The 21,945-nt window shown below is 45.7% G+C and overlaps 1 protein-coding gene across 18 annotated transcripts in view; it reads right to left on the bottom strand.

Moving 5' to 3' along the window:
• AFDN (afadin, adherens junction formation factor) overlaps positions 1–21,566 on the bottom strand; it is a 141,917-nt gene extending 120,351 nt beyond the window's left edge. For 7 of the 18 annotated variants that reach the window (XM_043592753.1, XM_043592754.1, XM_043592760.1 and 4 more), the window contains exon 1: positions 21,396–21,565. In XM_043592753.1, the coding sequence (XP_043448688.1) occupies positions 21,396–21,500 (105 nt within the window). In that variant the 5' untranslated portion in view covers positions 21,501–21,565. Of the gene's footprint in view, positions 1–21,395 lie in introns of all 18 variants that reach the window. The other 11 variants (XM_043592748.1, XM_043592755.1, XM_043592752.1 and 8 more) reach the window with 2 other exon arrangements.
• Positions 21,567–21,945: the final 379 nt, after the last annotated feature.

The raw sequence follows: 21,945 nt of genomic DNA, 5'->3' as shown, positions 1-21,945 counted from the left end.
TGCACACACGGTAAGAAACAGCGACAAATAAGAAATTTTTTTGCAATTTAAGACATGCAACGCAGAGTGAACCTAAAACATACAGTATCAAACCTAAGCGCGTCATCGGAAACCTCTGTGCTACAAATAACACCAACTGATACAAAGATTAGCAGGTGGATCTAAATTTCTGTCCTGAGATGAACGAGGAGGATGTTCCGCTACAGCAAACAAAAAAGGGGAAAAAAACAAAACTCAAGTAATAACGATGATAATACAATACAAACGTAAAGAGCATTTAACATCTCTAGGTATTCATCATAAGACTTTTCATTCGTCCTGAATGGAAGTGGAGACCTTGCCCCAAACACGGGGCCAAGTGCTCTTCACACCCTGGCGACCTCGATTCTATGAGGCCAGTACTATTACCTTCCTGTCTTGCAAATGAGGACCTGAGTCCTAGACCAAGTCGCCTGACCATGATGGCAGCTCATACTGGTGGCGGGGATTTCTACTTAGGCAATTTTGAAACAAGAGCCCGTACCTGTTTAACCAGGAAGCAACACTGCCTCTTACCCTACTGTATAAAAATTAGCCTGTGCACTTCCCAGTTCTAGCAACATGGGAGACTAAACATTCAGGAACCGTGACATTATACGATAACTAACGCAAAACACGCTTCCTCTTAAATAGACTGCCGAGTTTATAAAAAAGGAAAATCCAAGCAGGCAGGCCAGAAAAGCAGGTGTAGGGGGGTGAACTCCTGAATGACCCAGTGGGGGGCACCAGCCACCTGCAGGAAGGAGGAGGTGTGCTACCACATCCCAAAGAGATTCCAGCGGACTAAATCTCTAAACGTAAAAAGCCAAACTGTAAAATTTTCAGAATAAAACATGGGATATAGGCATCAAACAAGAAAAAGTATAACACTTAAAAAAAAGATAACCCAACTACATTTCAAAAATTTTTATATCTATGTGCAGAAGACACTGTAAAAGATGAGAAATCATAAACGTATTTCTAAAATATGTAAGTTATGAAAAATTAGGCTTCAAATTTTTCAAAGAACTTCTATAAGTCAACATGAAAAAGACAAATAGCTCACTGGAAAAAAAATAAAATATATAAAGAGGCAATTCAAAGAGAAAATCAGAATGACCATAAACATAAGAAAACACATCCATTCACTGAAATCAGCCTACTATAAGCAATAATTATTTCATATATTCCAGGTTGTAAAAAAAAAAAAATCTGAATATACTGCGAATGTAGGAAATTCTAAAGTTTGGAATGTAAATTGATATAACCATCTCATAGATCAATTTGCCAGGCCTGGTAAATTAGAATTTCTGCACAGCCTATGACCAAGAAATGAGTAGGCATCCATGCTAAAAATGTTCATTAGTGCAGAAGGAAACATGGACAAGGGTGTTTATTAAATCTACATTTATAACAATAGAAAAATATAAATAACCTGATCATCTCTAGGCAGGAGTAGAGATAAGTAAACCATGGCTCATATGGACAGTGGAATACTACAGAACAGTTCACATAAATGAATCATCATCCACAGCTTCAAGTTAGTAGTTACCTCTGGAAAGGCAGAAAGTAAGAAGGAAAGGCAGAGAAGCCCTTTGGCTGTGTCTCTAACCATTAGGTCCTTAAAATGTCTGAGCCTCAATTCAACTGAAAGAAAAATGACAGAACGTCCCTGCTGATCTGGGAATTAAATGAAATAACAGACTGGCTGGCTGTAGCACCAAGGTCACCGTGAGGCGAGTATACGTCCCGAACTCAAGGAGGCACTCGGAAAACTTGCTGCCCAGGGAGAAGCCCGTGTTTCCCAAGGTGCTGTTCCCACAATAAAAGAACCGCCCCCAGAGGCAGCCGTAGTGGAACCACGGGTCTACTTGGAACCAGTTGGAGTTCTTTAGGACAAAGGTTCTCCACATTTTTCCAGTAATAAATCTCAAGGAATGGAAGGAAGGGGAAGGGAGACAATTGTCCACAAGGGAGGAAAAAACAAAAATCAACACCACGGTTCAGAATTTCCAAAGCTGGGACACGAATCGGTTCAAAGATAAAGCTCATTTCAGAGTCAGGCTTTTGAACTGCATCTAAAATGTAAAAACTACCCACTTAATAAATAAATAAATGTAGACATTCAGTAATGTGGGAATAACAACTTAGAGTAAATTTTTTTTAAAAGAAACGAAAACTTGAAGACTCAGAAGAAATCGAGCCTATGAGACAGAACATCCTTATTTCCAGTTAAATAAATGACCATCATCATCCCCTTCTCCTCTTCTGAATTCCAGGCAAGGGGGAAAGAATGAGGAGCAAACTAAAGTGGTCCCTGTCGTCAGGAAGTCAGACTCCGGTGGGAGCGAACACACGGTAATGCCAGAAGGTGGCACATAAGAACCACACGGGGCACAGGGACCCCAAGCCCCGGGGGGATGTAACGAAGAGGGGACACTTGATCAAGCCCTGACCCTAGGCAAAGAGCACTCCGGGGAGAGGGAACAAGCACAGACCCCCCCCCCCCCCCCGGGACAGCAGCCCAGCTGGCATGTCTAAGAAATAACAAGACCACCATGGCTAGGGCAGAATGAGAAGGGGGAAACGGCATCATAGTGGGCTTTGTTGGTCAAGGTACACTTCGAGTAATGCAAAAGCCATTGGAGAGTCTGAGCAGAAAAATTACGTTACTTAAGGTTTAGAAGTGTATCTCCGTATAGGAAAACAGACTGCAAGAGGGCAAAGGCAGACAGGGAAAAGAGGAAGAAAAGAGTAGGTAAAAGGGCACCGGAAGACTCTGGAGAGAGGAGGGCAGCTTGGGGCTGGGCCAGCAGCGACCAGCAGAGGCTTCAAGAAGCGGTCAGATTATGGACATGTTCTGAAAGGAGAGCTGCCAGAATCTGCGGACAGATTCAACGTGAGGTCTGAGAGAAAGAAAGGAATCAAGAATGACTGCCAGGTCGTGGGCATAACAGCAGATAAATGGACTTGCTGGATGCTTACAAAGCTGGGGAAGGCTCTAAGAGCAGACGTGAGTGGGCCAGCAGGGAATCCGAGTTCCGTTTGGGGCACGGTTAAGTTCAGGGCGATGCCTAACCCTAGGGATATGAGCGTGGGCCATTCAGCACTCAGAATCCCGAGAAGGGAAAATTTCACCAAGCAAGCTAAGTGTGGAGAAGAGAGGAGGCACCTGGGTCAAACAAACCCTGGCGTCTCCATCACTCAGCAAAGCAAAACAGGCCAGACCTGGGGGCCAAGCGAAGGAAAGAGCTCACGGACGACGTGTCAGTGTCACAGCGGCTTATGCAACCATGACTCGGCTTGGCAGCATGAAGGCCAGTGGTGACCTGGCCAGGAGGGGGCCTGGTGAAGTCCACCTCAGGTGGAAGACCCTTAGGATAAAGAGCAGTGAACATGTTCTAGAAGTTCACGTTCGTGCTTAAAGTTAGACAATGTAAGCTGACAGCAGAGTACATATCTGTCCCTCACTGCTTCCCAAGTCCCCCACTGTTTCTCCAAGAGCCCAAGTGCTTGACAACGTTCTCTGGTGTTAATGACTCATTCTTCAACCTTGGGAGTAAAACGGCTCTCTCACACTCATTACCGAATTCCTAACGTCCTTGGCTTTATGTAGATTGCCCCATGGCAAGTGCGTCTTCCCAGATCAGTAGGGAGGAGAGGTCAGAAACTGCTACAACACCACTTCGGCAACCTGGAATCCCAGAGGTGCAGGGGTTTGGGGAAAACTATTTGGACATCTGAGCACAGAATGGACTGGAAGCAAAAGATCAATCAAAAGGTTATGATGAGGGGGGCTGATATTTTCTTATAGACGTGTCTGAGAGAACGCTGGAGCTGCTGGGCAAATCTGAGCTCCAAGCCAGCTTCCCAAGTGCACTGACTGCTGCTGGATTCCCCAGAATTCTGTTGATTTCCCTTTCTGCTCCTGTGCTGCTATTCATTATCTATTCCATTTCCCCAGTTCCTAAGATTGGCCAGCAAAATCAAACACAGTTTTTACTTTGTTTTTCAGACTTTTATTTATAGATAATGGGAGATGTGCAATGTTTGTGTGTGTGAAAACATTCCCAAAGATGACCAAAGCGGAGGACTGAAAACCAGCCTGAGTCAGCACTTCCTGAGGAATTTTCACTGACTGACTGCCAGCCTAAAACTTGAAAGCAACGCTAGACTTTGGCACAGGCAAGCCACCCCCTTGACTGCCTGGTCTAGAAAACCCACACTCCAGATCCTGTGATGACAGCCATCACACATCAACACAGTGAGAGGAGACCGAGCATGTACAATCCCCTCCTGGAAAAGGGAAAGGAGAAGAGAACGCGTGGGAAGCAGCTACCAGGAAATCAGCCCTCCATTAATTCCCTCTTGCAGAGGATCCTGTGACCCAGGAACACCAGCCAAAGTGTTTAGTGTGGAAATGAGTGTGCACAGCTCGAAGTCGATAACACGTAGCTAGTCAGTATCACTTTGCCCCCTTGGTCTCAAAATGGCGCCATACTTAAATACGGGCCTTTTTGACTTGAAAACGTTAAAAGTAGAGGACGGGCTCCAATATTAAAATACTTACACTGCCAAGAGACATGAGCAAAACGGAGTCAACCGAGGGAGATCAGAAAAGAACAGAAATAGACTAACACCATCACAAAGAAGAAGACGAAGCCTTTTTGTGGCCCTACAATGGCCAACGGATTCTGGCAACTAGGAAATCAGGGCTATCTCAAGAAAAGCAGTTCAGTAGGGCATTCAGGCTGCAAACCCAGAATAGCAGGGCTGGACTGAGCCGGGAGGGAGGCATCAGATCGCGGAGGAGAAGGCTCAGCAGGTCGTGCTCTCTCTGGGGCCCTTCTCCCCCTCCGGGGGCCACACTCCTCTGGAGTAGCAGCCTTCCAGGAACACTCTTCCCTGCGCCTCACCACCTCCCTCCGCCACCGCCGCTCTCCATTTAACACAACCATCTTCAACAGTGTCATCTCTGCCGGGGCTCCCTCCATCCCACCCACCACCACCGTTGCCCTCATCCCCTGCGGCCACAGCTCTTTAGGGGTCCAGGCAGGAAACTTCTACCTGGAAATTCACAAGTACCTCAAATTCAAACGCTCTCAAAGACAACCTCTTCTTTCCCGCCCAGATCTAATCTACCACATGTAATTTTTTTTTTTTTTAATTCTGGTTAAGGGTACCGCCATCCGTGTAGGTAGCCAAGCTCAGACCTGGGATTAGCCTGGACTTTCTTTTCGCTCAGTCTCCTCATCACCCTCCAAATCCCGGCATTTCTCCCTGCACTCTCATTCCCTCCTTCCATGTGAGCTGTGCAGCCTTAGTTCGGGCTCTGTCTCGCAAAAACAAGGGCCAGATAACCTGCAGGTCTCCTGCCTCCAAGCCTGCCCTCCCTGCACTCCACAGCCTGCTACCAGGGAGGTCTTGCCGAACGGCAGACTTCATCATACCGTTTCATGGGGAACATTCCTAACTTGGCTAACAAGGCACGTAAGAAAGTGGCCTCCAGACACACAAGGACACACACACAAACACGCACAATAGTTCAGTCACCACGTGATGCCGGGAAAACAAACGACCACGCCATCTCAGCGGCTTACAACAACGAAGTTTCACTTCTCCGCCATAACATATCAGTGTGTGGGTAGCTGGGGCTGTTGCAGTAGCCTTCATTCCAGTACCGAAGTTCAAAGAATTAGCCCCAGCCTGGGACGTGGGACTTAAAGCGTGGGCTCAGAGTGGCTTGTGTCACTAGCCAAAGCCAGCCGCGTGGTCAAGCCGAGGCCGAGAACACAAGCATGACCTGGAAGCCTCCTTCAGGACAGAGCAGTGAGCGCGGAGGAACAAGGCGATCTGCAGGTCACAGGTGTGCTTAGACGCGCACAGGCACGCATGCGAATTCGACCAGAATGAGTAGTTTTTTCAGACTGAATTATTTTAAAATAAGTGTGCTACCTTTTTTCTCCGTCTATTTCCTACAAATTCTTCCGAATTCAGAATAAGCATTTCCTAAAATGGGTTCAGTTAAACTTGGCTGGTGAGGAATCTAGGAAAGCAGTTGCTCCGGCCTTACAGACCGGAGCTTGTTACACTCTGTTTCGTTGTGCACTCTCCTCGCCCCTGCAGAAAAGGTTCTCCTGACAAGTATGCCTCTTGCACTTACAATAGGCACCAGATGACACATATGTGCTGAATGAATAGTGCTCTCCGCCAGGAATGCTCTCCCCCTTACCCACATGGAAAATTCCAGGAAAGTCTTTATCATCTGAAGGCTCATCTCGACAGTCTATAAAGACGTCCTGGGTCCCCACCATCCAAACAGAGCACCTACCATGTTACTGCCATTTTTTTTTTCAGTCCATCTTGCATACTAGAACAGGGGCTATCTGAGAAAAGAACCGTGCGTCCACGAAGTTCCACGTGCTCAGCACTTACAGTGACTGGCCCACAGAAGGTAACTCCTACATGAGTGACCTTGGACATAGAGACAGAGAGGCACACATTTACTGAGTGGAAAAGCCAGGATTCAATCTCGGGCCCAGACTGTTGGCTCTGCTATGGCACCACAACTCCTCAGACCTCAGACCACTTCATCATCTCACGTCCGTAGGTCCGGTCTCTGCCCAGGCCAAAACCCAGCAGGCCCTCAATAACTATTGATCTGAGTAAGTGCCGTATTAGCCTAAGATAAATCCAAAAGAAATGTCTAAATGTCCATCACAAGGCTAAGCCACACTAAAAAGACAAATGAAAACAGGGCCACCTGGGTGGCTCCGCTGGTTGGTTAGGCCTCAGACTCTTGATTTTGGTTCAGGTCATGATCCCAGGGTTGTGGGATCAAGCCCAGCGTCGGACTCCTCTGCTTAGGACTCTCTCCCTCTGTCCGTCCCTCCCTCCCTCTCTCTCTCTCTCTCTCTCTCTCTCTCTCTCCCTTCCTCCCTCCCTTCCTTCCTCTGCCCCTCTCCCCCGCTAGCACGCTCTCTCCCTAAAAAATAAAACTTAAAAAAAAAGCAAAGTCAAAAACCAAAAACACACCACAAAAGCAATTTTTCACATCATTTGGCCAGTGATATAGGTGTATAACTATTTCCAAAAGTTTTGCTCAGTCAGAAGTTCATAGAAGCAAACAATTTTGTTACTATTTAATGTAAAATCTGCAATGGCTCTCAGCAATCAAGCTAGTGATAGCAATTACATGCACTTATAATTATGTACTAAAGATAAAATGTCTAAAAATGTCATTACACTAATAAAATGTAAACATTCCTGGGGCGCCTGGGTGGCTCAGTCAATTAAGTGTCCCAACCCTTGACTGTGGCGCAGGTCATGATCTCACGGTTCGCGCATTCAAGCCCCCGTCAGGCTCCGCACCGACAACACAGAGCCTGCTTGGGACTCTCTCTCTCCCGCCCCCTCTGCCCCTCCCCTGCACACACCACACAGGTGCCCTTTCTCTCCCTCTCAAAATAACTAAAGAAACTTCAAGAAATAAAATAAAATGTAAACACCTCTGAAGCACGTGAAACCTGTTCAGAAGCCGTGCAAACCAAAACAAGTGGCATTTGGTGGTTTAGTTGCCACTTGGTTATAAAAATAATAACTTTGTTCAGTTAAATTACATTTATGCTGGAACACAAGACAGGGAAAACCTGAAGGGGCAAGTGTCTAATCCTCCTGCAACACCTGTCTACAGACAACGCCTAGTTTGCTGTTACAAAATTACATGCTAACACGTGTCAATTATACACACATGCATAATGTATGTGCGTAAATGATGTAACTTACAATCAGTTATTCAGAATCCCTGAGTCATAAAAGCATGCTTCACCTTCCGTCCGAACGTCCTCCACGTGAGAAAACACAGGCTCGCACCCAGAGGAGTGAACCTGTGCGTGTACGAAGGTCCGCCGCATCGCCCCTACCACACCTGCTACTGTATCTGAAACTCTCCCTTCTGGCACGAGAGCGGCAAATACTCGCTCAGCAGGTGTTAGTTAGGACGGTTAGAAGCATCAAGGAATGATCCCCAGAAAACCACTGAAATTCAAGCATTACCTGGGGGAAAACTACTAGTTAATACGTGAACAAAACTTGATGAAATTAGATTCACCGAGCCCCAACGGTGACGACCAGAAACAAGGTTCCTCTGTGGCTTTACCCTGAAGCCCGACAAGGAAAGGGCTGAGGCAACACCGAGGCAAACCCGAGGAGCACGGCACCGAGAGGAAAGCGCATCGAGAGAGGAAGGGACGGAGTGCAAACTCAGAATCACAGCCATGCGGTCAGAAAGGGGTCTGAACACAGCAGTGCCAGAACCCTGGGGAGGCCTTGCCTCTATTTCTCTCCGGCTTAGGAGAGCCGTCAGTGAAGCCATCACAATTCCCTCACACCCTTCACTCACACTCAGATTGCTGGCTGCCTGGCAAGATCCAAGGTTCCTCTCCAGGTCAAACACGTCTTGCGCCACACGGGCTACCGTCTCGAAGACAAAGAGCTTTAGAAAGGCAATACGCTCAAGTATGCAATATATAAAAACATACATATAAATGCACATAACACACAACAAATAAAAGAGAAAGGGGTTCCTTATACCACACTTGTGATTTTTTCCGAAAAACCAAACTCTGATTTATCCTGTTTTTATTATTTTCTTTAATATTTGATTTTTAGGTAATCTCTACACTCAATGTGGGGCTCAAACGCACAACCCCAAGATCAAGAGCCACAGGCTCTTCCGAATGAGCCAGCCAGGCGCCCCTCAATTATCCTATTTATAACTTATTTTCCTATAAAACTCCCAAACACTGCTTTCATTGCAGTAATGTTAATTTTTTGATTTCTACAAACACAGTACTTAGGAGAGGGTTCGAGTCAAAATACCAGGGTTCAAAGCACTGCTCCTCGGCTCCCTAGCTGCATACCCTTGAGCAAGTGATCTCATCTCCCTGTGCCTTGGTCTCTTCATCCAAAAAACAAGAACAGGAAAAGCACCTACCTCACAGGATTGCTCTAAGAACTGAAGATAATACATGCAAAGCATTTATAAGTAAACATATTTTTTTTAATAAAATACACAAGAAGTCTTATTTGCTGAACAATTGAATTTGTAACCAATTCCTCTGCAGATCCACTAAGCATTTTGAGAGAGAGAGAGAAAGAGAGAGAGAAAGAGAGAGAGAATCCCAAACAGGCTCTGCCGTCAGTACAGAGTCTGACATGGGGCTCGATCCCATGAACCGTGAGATCATGACCTGAGCAGACATCAAGAGTTGGATGCTTAACCAACCGAGCGCCCCAGTCACCCCTACAAAATGTTAAGTATTAACAGTTATCAGAATAACCTAGGTAGCTTTCAAAAACTGTATTCCTGACAGCCAAATGGCTGGTTAAGAAATATGATTCAGTACTAAAAATGCAAATAATTAATAAACACAGATAAACAAACATACACGCACACTTCAAGCATTTTCCAAATATTCTAAAACACGCATACCAGTCTCATAAAAAACACAAGTATTTTTAAACACATAATCTTACTACAGTGAAGTAAATGCATAAACTACTTCTAAAACTATGTTTTCAAGAATATACTTCAAAAATAAACCACAAAAAAACATCACGAATGTTTTCTAACACTTTCCCAGATTGGCTGGTCTTAATTTTACTGTCCTTGATATTCCCAAGATAACAATTTTCTGAAGGTAATAAGAAAATAATTTTTAAAAACTGAAATCAGCAAATTTAGTACAAAAACACATTAACTATACCAAGAACTCAACAAGGCCACCTTTGCCAAACTTGAATTAAAAACACATTTTTAAATAGTTGAGGTCCTAAACGTTAACTGTAAAAACACTGTCCATGGTACCCCTGGCAAGCTCCACAGCTTGAATAAGCAGAAGCTTAGTTGGTCGACAAAGGAATTATTTACAAATTCACTTATTCAGCAAACAGGATTTCTTATCTGTATTTTATTACCCTGATAAATTAAAACAATATGTATACTAATAAATACATTTCACCAAGTGGCCAAAAATAATTATGATCAAAATAATTCAGTCATGCTTTTTATAAAAAGGAAATGGTCACCCAAAAATCAAAATGAATTTACACCTAGCAGTAAGTTAGTAACATGATATATCTGTTGCAAAACGAGTTGCCACCGAGTAAATAAATTAATCTTCAGTGTTGGTAATCTTAAACATAAATTCAATATTCTAATATTGTTTTGACCACACGCATTTTTTAAAAGTCATACACTTACATATTACTTTGAAGTCTGAAAAGTCCGTACTGTGCGTGGCAGGTTTTAGAATATGATTACTATCTCTCTGTGCTTGTACGCTTATCTGTATCTCAGGAAATACACTAAAACTAAGGGAAAACAGTAGTAAAGAAACATCCTTACCGAGTCAATGGTCGGCATGATTCAGACTTCGAATGTGGGAAGGAGAGAAGGAAGGACACACGGGCGCCAGGAGACATAAGCCCACATGAGCAACCCATCCGCCCACCCTAAAACCTGGAATACGTGAGCCCGCGCTGTTCTCCGAACCGGGAACTGACCTGTGGGTGGGAGTGGCCTGCAGCTCAGTCATGGGATGGTATTTTCAATGACAAAAACGTAAATTCTGGCATCTTATTACTGACAAGTAAAAATTAAAATAGGTACTCACATAGAAACAATCAGATATATAAGAACGGCAAAAAAAAAATACATGTGGAAATCCACCCTTCCATCATACTGAGCGACGTTCACATTTGAAATGAGACGTATGTTAATTTTAGAGCCACAGTTGGAAAATACCATGAATGTTTACCGTGAAGGCTTTAACATCTACCTTCAAATACAAACCAAAATTCAAATACAAACCAAAATCCCTAAGACTAAGTATTGTAGGGCAGAGCTCACAAACCACAGTCTAGGAGGCCCCGGGCTTCCCTCAGATCCCTTCCAGTCAACCACAGAGTCAAAACGTGTTCACGTGAATCCCGTATTTAGCATCAGCCGCTGTCATTGTGTCGGCACCTGTTAATGCTCAACCCGTTATGAGCACCCGTTAATGCTCAAAGCAATGACGGGTCAGACTGATGGCCCCTTAGCACAAATCAAGGCACCAGCATCGAACTGTACTAAGTCAATGAATTTGTCATGGCTATGAATTCACACTTCAAAAACGGGGGTGCGGTTTCACTGACGAGTGTCTTTGATAAAACAGAAAAAAATGACTAATTTTATGAACATCTGACTCCCGAGCACACGTTGGTTCAATAACCTGTGCCCCACGCCAGGAAAAACTCTCCGTGGGCCACACCCCAAGTGTCATGGAGCTCTCAAGAAAGAGCACCTGTGACCTGCCCAAGTCGTGAGCAGACCGAGCCCATTTTTCCACGGGCTCGCGCTTTCACATGCAACGGTGACCGACGAGCCGCATCTACAGGGGCCTGCGCGTCTGGCAAGCACTTCCTCACACGTAGACGAGCAGGCCTGGCCCTTCAAGGGCTGCCAACTGTAAAATCTGAGCTTTGGTAGGAAGTTGACATTTTTCTGATCCACAGTAGTATTAACAAATGTGATATTTTGATACTGTTTAAAGAAATGTGTCAACACTCAGAAAATCCACCTAAGTCAGCGAACCAGTATTTCCTAAACCGTCAATGCGCGACAACAAAACCATGCGTGGGTAAAAGATGCATTCAAAGAACAAGACAGACAAACTCTAATGTAATAGAACATAAAAAATATTTTCAAAGGATCTTGCAAAGAAGAATTAGCAGCAGAAATTGAAATACTTAGGCTGAAACCAAAAACCTTCATGTAACTGATTCTCTTATCACCCATGTCTCTTAAAAACAATCATTCCAAAAGTCACCCCAAGTTTTTGCCAATACAAAAATTCATTAAAGTGAAAATGTAATGTAGCCTAAAAACTCATTAGAAAGCTCACGTAAAATCACGGTCTAGAAGTCGGCTGCACTCAGAAAGTCATCAGATAATACATAAAAATAACATGTTTGAAAGACATCTTCCCCACGCACAGGCTTTATACCAAACACGTACACAGAAGTCACACGGTTTAAGAATACAATGGTTTTTAAATATTTGACTGTAACCGACAGTATTTGCATTTTTGCTCCCACCTCATTTTCTCAACATATGGAACCAGATTCAAAGCAACGGGAAAAATGGACAATCTGAAGTCTCAGCACCAAAACCGTGACTGATAACCGGGCACAAAAAGAAATTATCAGACAAATTTTATTGGTTCTCTCATAAAAATCAGGAAATGAAAAGAATAATAAGTAGGTCACCATGGAAAGTACCACTCATAGCAAACAAGAGTACAGAGAAAGTACATTCTTACAAGGAAAAACAGTTTACATTTGGAAAAAGCAAAAATCTAATCTTCTATTAGCAAAACATGTACAGAATCAAGCAACGGAGAACAATAAGCTACAATTCTGAACATAACAAGCTAGCTGGGCTGCTCCGAACCAATAAACACCCAAACAAGACTAACAAATGAGCATTTTTTCATGGGTCTTCCTTTTAGGAGTCAAACCGTCTTTTACTACATAAACAGTAAGACTCTCAGATGAAGTTTTAGAAAGCAAGACAAGACTTCTACCCGTCATGCCCTTGTCAGCATGGATGGTGAGAAGCTACACTCAGCAGCGCTCTGCCCCCTGGCGGTGTGCTTCTGGCTCCCAAAATGGAGGATGGCTTCAAAAACACAAAGAAAGGGGCGCCTGGGTGGCTCCGGCGTGGAGCATCCGACTGCAGCTCAGGTCGTGATCTCGTGGTCTGGGAGTTCGAGTCCTGCGTCGGGCTCTGTGCCCACAGCTCGGAGCCTGGAGTCTGCTGCGGATTCATTCGGTGTCTCCCTCTCGCTCTCTGCCCCTCCCCCACTCACACTCTGTCTCTGTCTCTCAAAAATGAATAAATATTTTAAAAAATTAGAAGGGGCGCCTGGGTGGCGCAGTCGGTTAAGCGTCCGACTTCAGCCAGGTCACAATCTCGCGGTCCGTGAGTTCGAGCCCCGCATCGGGCTCTGGGCTGATGGCTCGGAGCCTGGAGCCTGCTTCCAATTCTGTGTCTCCCTCTCTCTCTGCCCCTCCCCCGTTCATGCTCTGTCTGTCTCTGTCCCAAAAATAAATTAAAAAAAAAAAAAGTTAAAAAAAAAAAAAAGAAAAGAAAACACAAAGAAAATATCTGATATTCTATAAAAATGGTCTTGTCCATTCTGCCTAGGTCAACTGGGCACTAGCAGCAGTAATAAACTTAAGGAAGTTTGAAACATCAGAAACTGAAAAAAGTTTAAGCAAATTCATCTCGTTCACACCTAGAGTTAACGCAGACAATTCCAGTTTACTCCTCTTGTCCTGGCGGAATTATTACTCACGTATGTTCCATACGGTTCTCTCTTAACGATAATGCCACGACAACATTTAAAAAGCAACTCCCAACATGGAGGAAACGTACTTCAATATAATAAAGGCCACATATAACATACCCACAACTAATACCCTTAACTGTGAAAAGCTAAAAGTTTTTCTTCTAAGATCAGGAACGAAACGAGGACGCGCACTCTCTCCATTTTTATTCATCATACTATTTGTATCCTATTGGAATAAATGTATTTGGTAAAGTTGCAGGACACAAATATACAAACATCTGTTGCCATTTCTATGCACCATTAATGGACTTCAAAAGAGAGATTAAGAAAGCAATCCCAGGCACAATTGCACCAAAAATAATAAAATACCTAGGTATAAATTTAGGCAAGGAGGAGAAAGACCTATACGCTTATAGCTACAGACGCTGATGAGGAGAAAGACCTATACACTTATAACTACAGACGCCGAGGAAAGAAACGAAAGACAACACAAATGAAAAGATATATCATGCCCACTGGTTGGAAGAATATTCTTCCAATGGAAGGGTTCCCAACCTGAGGGAAGAATATGGTTAAAACGTCCATACTACCCAAAGCAATCTATAGATTCAATGCAATCCCTATCAAAATACTCAAGGTATTTTTCACAAAACTAGAATAATTCTTAAATTTCTATGGAACCACCAAAGACCCCAAACAGTCAAAGCAATCTTGAGAAGGAAGAACGAGACTGGAGGTATCATGCTCCCTGGTTTCAAACTATCCCTATGAAGCTGCCAAAACAGTATGGCACTGGCACAAAAACAGACACACAGATCAATGGAACAGAACAGAGAATTCAGAAATGCACCCACATTTACACAGCCAATTAATCTTCACCAAAGGAAAAAGAATTATACAACCCAGAAAAAACAGTCTCTTCAATAAATGGTGTTGGGAAAACTGTACAACTACATACCAAAAAATGAAACCAGACCACTTTCTTTTACCATATACAAAAATAAACTCAAAATGGATCAATAAAAACTTATCTATAAGATGGGAGACTATAAAACTCCTGTAAGAAAACTCAGGCAGTAAATTCTTGGATACTGGTCTGAGCAGTATCTTTTTGGATTTCTTTCTTCAGACAAGGGCAACAAAAGCAAAAATAAATGAATAAAACTACATCAAATTAAAAAGATTCGGCAGAGCAAAGGAAACCATCAAAAAAAAGGGGGGTTAATGTACACAATGGGAGAAAATACTTGCAAACCACATATCACATATATCCAAACAAAGAGTTGACACAATGCAATAGTGAAAAAAAAAATCAATTAAAAAATAGGCAGAGATTTTTTTTTTATCTGGGGGCACCTGGGTGGCTCAGTCGGTTAAGGGTCCGACTCTTGATTTCAGCTCAGGTCATGATCCTGATCAAGGTCTGTGAGTTCGAGCCCCATATCGGGCTCTGCGTGGCCAGTGCAGCGGCCAGCGCTGACCCTGATTAGGATATTTTCTCTCTCCTCTCTGCCCCTCCCCACTCGCGCACTCTCTCTCTCTCAAAATAAATAAATAAACATTTTTTAAAAAATGGGCAGAAATTGTGAATGGACATTTTTCAAAAGAAGACATACAGAAGGCCAACACGTGCATGAAAAGATGCTCAACATTAGTCCTCATCAGGAAAATGCAAACCAAAACCCCAAGAAGCTACACTTCACACCTGTTAGGGTGGCTGTTACCCAAGAGACAAGAAATAACAGCTGTTGGTGAGGATGCGGAGAAGAGGGACCCCTCGTGCACTGTTGGTGGGAATGCAAAGTGGTGCAGCCACTGTAGAAAACAGTACGGAGGTTCCTCAAAAATTTTTAAATAGAACTACCCACCATACAACCCAGCGACTCCACTTCTGGGTATTTATCCAAAGAAAACCAAGAGACTAATTCAAAAAGATACAGGCACCCCTCTGTTCACTGTAGTCTTATTTACTATAGCCCAGATATGGAAGCAACTTCAGTGGTCATCAATGTATGAATTTGAATAAAGATGTGGTATACATACACCATGGATTATTACTCGGCCATTAAAAAAAAATAAAATCTTGCCATTTACAACAACATGGATAGACCCAGAGAGTATTATGCTAAGTAAGTCAGAGAAAGACAAATACCATATGACTCCACTTATGTGAAGTCTGAAAAGTATTAACAAACACCACCAATGACAACAAAAATAGAAATAGACTCAAAGATACATAAAATAATTGTCAGAGGGGAGAGGGGGTGGAGGAGGGACAAAAGAAGGGAAGCAGAGTGAAAGGTACAAACTTCCATTTCAAGATAAATACGACCTGGAGATATCATGTACAACGTAGGGACTTTAGTTAATAACATGTAACAACTCTGAACGGTGACAGATGGTAGCCAGATTGATTGTGGAATCTCCTCCTAATGTCCGTAAATGGGTATGAATGCTGTATCACTATGTTGTATACCTGAAACTAATAATGTCGTATGGCAACTGCATTTTCATCACTCTCACTCTCACACACACACACACACACACACACACCACTGTAAAGCATGCTGTGTGTAAATGAACGTAAAAACATGACCATGCAAACAAGTGCAACAGAAGTTCACATCATTTTCTGTAGGCCACGCAATGTAATTTTCTTTGACGCCAAATTTTTTTTTGAACACAAGTACAGAAATCTTGGCTACTTTCCAGTCACAGTAAGCTACTCAATTTCAGTTCCTCTGAATAATTTCATTCATGACACACACCTGTAAACTTGCAAGTATGAAACTTCAAATTATCCTTACGTTCTGGAATCAACTATCAGGAAAATATCTTCGACGTGGGCTATTTCACCTTAAAAAGTACATTTACTTTCTAAGTTAAATTATAGCACAATTTTGGTCAATCACATATGCCAAAATGCTGAGTGAAGTTTCACATTTGTATTGTTGCTAGCACCAAACCTCGACCAGATGACCGAGACGGGCAAAGGAAAGCCCTCACGAAACCCCTCACTAGCCCTCGGCCTGCTCGATTTAGCCCCGAGGCAGGACTGGAAATGTTAAGAAAAGCTTCTGCTCATTCATAGTAATGCATAAAGACGGTCCAGCTTTGACAACATGCCCACACCTGCCATCAACTCATACACACGGGGATCCTAGCTAGAAGCCCGCCGATGGATTCTCATCTCAGGTCCGCCAGCCCTCAGTGGCAGCTGACAGGCGGGGGGGTGCACCCCGACCTGGCTGATGGGTCTGGGAGATGTGGCCGAACTGCTTAGAATCTAACTCAAGTGTACATGTAGGTCAATTTCTCAGCTCTCTCCTAGGCTTCCTCGAGGTGAATGAGCATATCCTAACTACAGTCGGCCAGGAAAATAACAGAAACAGCCAACTTTTGAACAAAAATCAACAGAATTTCCCTAGCCTGAAAATAATCTTCAGTTATTCAAGAGATCAGTTTAGCTTTATGAGTAGTATTCATATCCATTTCATTTACAATAAAGGAAAACAGATGTACATCACGAGAACTGCTAGGATTACTTATTAGCATTTTCTGACTTCATACCTAAGCTCAAGTCTGGTAAAACTGTTTATAAACAGAATAACCAATGCCTAGTAGTAACGTTTTGCACACAACTGCTCGATTAAATCCTTACCGACATAACGCCAAGCCTTCTCCTCTGCAGCTTCCCACCAACTCGGTACAAACCCTGACCGTCTGTGACTCTGACTCTTTCAAGAACACGGCAGGGCCACTTCCACTGCTGTGCTATTAACCACAACCAAAACTTGACAGTTCTAGAAAAGACCAGTTCTAGAAGAGACGGTTACCTGCCATCAAGTCTATAAACTGCAGAAATTAAAATTCGTTTTCATCGGCAAGAGGAGAGCAAATTGAAGCTGGTCTCGATGCGGTTTCAATTTAAGATGTGACACAATGTGAGACAAGGGTTTCACCTCAGACTGACCGGCTCACGCCCATAGAGACGTAAAACTCAACCAGTTATTACAGGAAATAAAGGTTAAAAAAAAAAAAAAGGTTACAACCACCACTGAGTTCCAAGTCAGAAAAAAAAGACAGATGCCTATAAATACTACAAACACATCACTGGCCACTGCCTGTATCATTATGTGTTAGTCACCAAAAAAAGGGATCTTCTGAAGTATCAATGTTCAACAGCCCAACTGCTGTTTTCCAAACAGTCTCAAATATAGTTCAGGGGTATGATGCAGCATCGTTACAACCTAAGTACTAGTCTGGAACATAGATGGAGCTATAAATTATGCAACTTATCACTACTTCCTACTCCACCTCTGCTGACAAACCAGAAGTTGTTTTTTACACACACCTCTGGGTAACATGAATCACCGCGTTACTTCTCCAGATTAACCAGAATAGTAAAATGTAACACATTCACCTTCAACAAAGCACATGGGGGTGTCTGTGCAAATTCTAGATTATTTTTTCCCGTCGGGGCAAAAAGAAGACAATGAGCTCAATAAATTATTTTTAAAAAACGGACTTTAAGGACTACCTCACGACGTAAAATGGTCCACCGCCTAGAAGAGTTTTTGCATTTAGGTGTAACCTTTATGCAGAGGAGAAACACGTGAAAAGACAGATCTTTAAAAGCCTAACAAATACATTTCAGTCAGTGTTTAAGACGCGTATGCCCATGTCTGGTCAGGGGCAAAGGCGTGTACGGAAAGGACGCCGTACTCACCGTTGCTTTTCCGCAGGAGTAAATTTCCAAGCTCTTGCTCTCATGAAATCAGGAAGAGAAACACAAACCAAGGGCTAAGCTGGGGTGAGTGAAACAAGAGAAAGCCACAAACCAGAGGGAGACCTTTGGGGAACCGGAGAAGCCCTCTCCCGCGAAGGCAGGAGTGAAGATTCGCAAGAAGTGTTCTGCCACGACGAATAGTAAGAAATCGCGAAAAGAAAGCAAGCCTCAATATTAAGGAAGGCACAGGACTAAAAAGCTTTAAGGCTTTACTAGGAGCCATAGTTTTCCACAGGAATCAAGGCCTTAATTCAACCTAACAGCAACCTCCTAGAGATAAAATATCAACGTTAAGTTTAGATCAACTCTCGTTTTAAAATTCCAAAAGAATCTAGGAGCCGAGTGAGGAAGGGGTTGAGAAATACGCGGTAAGGTAGAACCTGCTTTTTGTGTGGAAGCTGTCCTTGTACACAGAAAGGTGAATCTGAAAGAAAAAAGTAAACTTGTCAACCAGGTTGATTTTAGAACATACTCAGATTTTCTTAAAAAGTAATGTAATCCAAACACCAAGTTTATCATCTTACCAAACACAGAAGCCACAGAATTATCAGTGATTATCGGGACTGCCTGAAATCACCAGTCACGGATGATCACCATAGTTATACAATTTGATAACAAATACTGATCGCTGTACCCTCCTCCTCAAAAAAGCAAACGAAAGAAAATAAACCACAACTGTACTCTCCTATCCATACATGGGAAGATTATCCAAATATTTAAATATAAGGAGGCTTAAACTGCATTGTTAAAGTCAAATTCTGGAGTAAATTTGCCTAACATTTATTGAAAATAACAAAGGCCTAGATCACGCTTACATTCTTGGAGAAAACTAAGGAAAATGATTTGTGATGGCCAAACAGAGTAACAATTCAGCATCAGATGGTACAAACTTCTAGACATGAGTTTAGATACAGCAATGGGAACCCGTGAGCCTTGAAATATTGATTTAGAGAAATACTAACATGAAGGTTTACCTGCGTCATAATGAAGAACACAACATGTTAAATGTGAAAGTCAACTTCCAAGGCCAGAATAAAATTAATAGTATGCAAAGATTCCCCAAAAAACTTAATGTTAAGCATGGACGGGGTTCTAGAGAATGAAAAAAAAGACATTTTTAAAAGCCAGTCTTCTTTGTTATGAAAAGCTTTCCCATATAATTCTGGAGAATCATTTCTAAAAAGAGATCACGCATAAGTGGGGAGAAAAAACTAACTGAAATTCACGACCGTGATCCAAAATAGTCCTTCAAATTTGCTTTGCTTCAAGACACTTACAGAGGCACGTTTCACCCTCAGAGCAACCATGGAAAATAAAAAGTACCTCTCCAAATGACAGGCCAGTTTTAGCAGCTACTAATATCTCTAAGAGAATAGAGAAGAAGTTTCGAGTGAGCGCTTAAAAATGGAATTTTTTGAAACCAATTGACTATAATCTGTTTCTGGTTTAGATTTTTTAAAATGCCAACTCAATTCAAAAGCTCAAACAGTAAACTGGAATATCTATTACTAAACTGAAAAACTATTCCTTTTCTCAACCAGACTTGGGAAATCTCTAAAAAACACAATGATAAATAGATTCATTCATACAGAAAAACAAAACGACCGCGTTCCAAGAAAATACTTTACATCCGAATTTTTTTAACCAGAGAGAAGAAAAATGAATCCATTGTCCTCAAAGACAACATCGTACTAAAAGTCAAATTACTGCCCGTCCGTCGCCTTTCACCAGACGTGCTGGTAAGTCTACGAATGAACACGAGTACGTGTTACCAGTTTGCCTCCTAGGACCTACGTGAAAATCGTTGCAGAGGATGAGCTGCGAATCAGGAGTAACTTGTCAGCGTTCAAACTGGCAACCGAAGCTAACAATGCGGATTAATATTCAAGTAAGTACTGAGATGAATGGCTCTGCCCAGCAAGGCGGCAGAAATCCTTCCCCCCGCAGACACGACCAAGAGGTTGAACACGAAAACGTCAACGTTACTCAAACGGACGAACTGGGGTCTGGCGACAGGAGAGGATGCTCACGACAACGTTCACGTCTGCCCGCTCGATGGGTGCCTGAAGGCCGGTGTGGGAGCAAATGACACCGACTCTGAAGTGGCTGTCGGAGCCGATCAAGACTAGGTGCTGGGGAAACGGTCCCCCGGGAGTGCCGGCGTCCGGTGCAAGGTGCACCGCACGACTACGCCCGGGCTCCGCGCTCGCCCGCAAGCGTTCGCCTCCACCCTAACCCGCAGGACCCCTCGGGTCCCGGCAGAGCGGGCCTCGACCCCAGCCCGCAAAAACCCTGGGAAGCCTCGCAGCCGCTCGGCCATAAACAACTGCCATTGTCCTAGGCCAGGAGCGAGTGTGACTTCCTCCTCTTCCCTGGAGCACGCCCAGGGCTGGGCGCCCCCCGGCGAGGCCCGGGAGCCGCCGAGCGACCCTGCCCGGCCCCGCCCCCGCCCCGCCGGGTCACCGCGGACGCCCGCCCCGGCCCGGCGGGGGGAGGGGCGCTCCGGCTTCAACCTGGGAGGCCGGCGACGGACGGGAGAAAACCTTTCTTTCCAAGGGAGTTCAATTCCGGGCCGCGTTATCAGCAAACGCGCACGATTAGAACTTTCCTGATATTGACTTTACTCTCGCGGCTGGCAACCCCCGAGTTTGCAAACCCACTGGAGCAAAACACCGCGGGTCACATGCTCGCCCGGGTGACAAAGGTCCGCGTTACCCCCAGCCCGGAGCGCCGCGGACCCCGCGCCGCAGTCAGGGGGAAACGCGGTGAAGTCACGCCCGCCTCCCGCCGCAGGGCCTCTCGGCGCCCGGCCCGCGACCCCCGCCCGACCGCGCGACCCCCCGAGCCCGGCCCGCGACCCCCGCGTTCTGCCCGCCGACCCCGCCCCCGGCCCCGCCCCCCGGCCCCCAACCCCCGGCCGGGCCCGCGACCGCGCCCCCGGGTCCCCGCGGGGCACGCGACCCCCCGCCCCCCGCGGCACAGGTGACGCCGCCGCGCCCGCGCCCGGCCCCGCGCGGGGATCTCCCCCCCCCCTTCCCCGCCACCACCCGGGCCCCGGGGCGCAGAGTGGGGCCCGGGGGCGGGGTCGGCGGCGGGGGGGGGCGGAGGGGGCCCCCGCGGGGGCGCCGCCGGGGCTCGGGGAGCGGGGCGGCCTGAGGGGCTCGGCGGAGGGGGAGGGGAAGGACGCTCACCTCGGTGGGCTGGCTGATCTCGAACAGGTCCAGCCGGTTGGCGTTCCAGTGGTGGATGATGTCGGCCAGCTTCCGCCGCTCCTCGTCGCGGCCGCCCGCCGACATCCTCCCGGCCGCGCTCCTCGGCCCGCGCCGCCGCGGGGGTCGGGGCCGGGCCGGGTGGGACCGCGCGCGCCCACAGGTCCGCGGGCCCGGCCGCCCCGCGCTCGGCCGCCTCCGCCCGGCCGCCCCGCGGGCTCCGCAGCCTCCTCGGGCTCCCGGGCTCCTCGGCCGCCTCGGCCGCCTCAGCCGGCCCGCCCCGCGTCAGCCCCGCCGGCCGGTGTGCGCCCGAGCGCCCGCACACGCCGCCCGCGCGCCCCGCCCCGCCCCGCCCGCCGTGCGCGCCCCCGCGCCCGCGTGCCCGCCCCCGCGCGCCCGCGCCGCCGCACCTCGGGCGGCCTCCGCTAGGTGCTGCTGCGCCGGCCGCCGACAGGCCGCCGCGCGCCGGGCCGCCTCACCTCCTGCGCGCCGGGGCGGGGCGGGGCCGGGGCCGGGGCCGGGGCGGGGGTCG

Source organism: Prionailurus bengalensis, chromosome B2, assembly GCF_016509475.1.
Source record: "Prionailurus bengalensis isolate Pbe53 chromosome B2, Fcat_Pben_1.1_paternal_pri, whole genome shotgun sequence".
NCBI classification, from domain to species: Eukaryota; Metazoa; Chordata; class Mammalia; order Carnivora; family Felidae; genus Prionailurus; species Prionailurus bengalensis.
The sequence above is the reverse complement of the archived record's forward strand: the minus strand, read 5'-3'. Positions and strand labels throughout refer to the sequence as shown.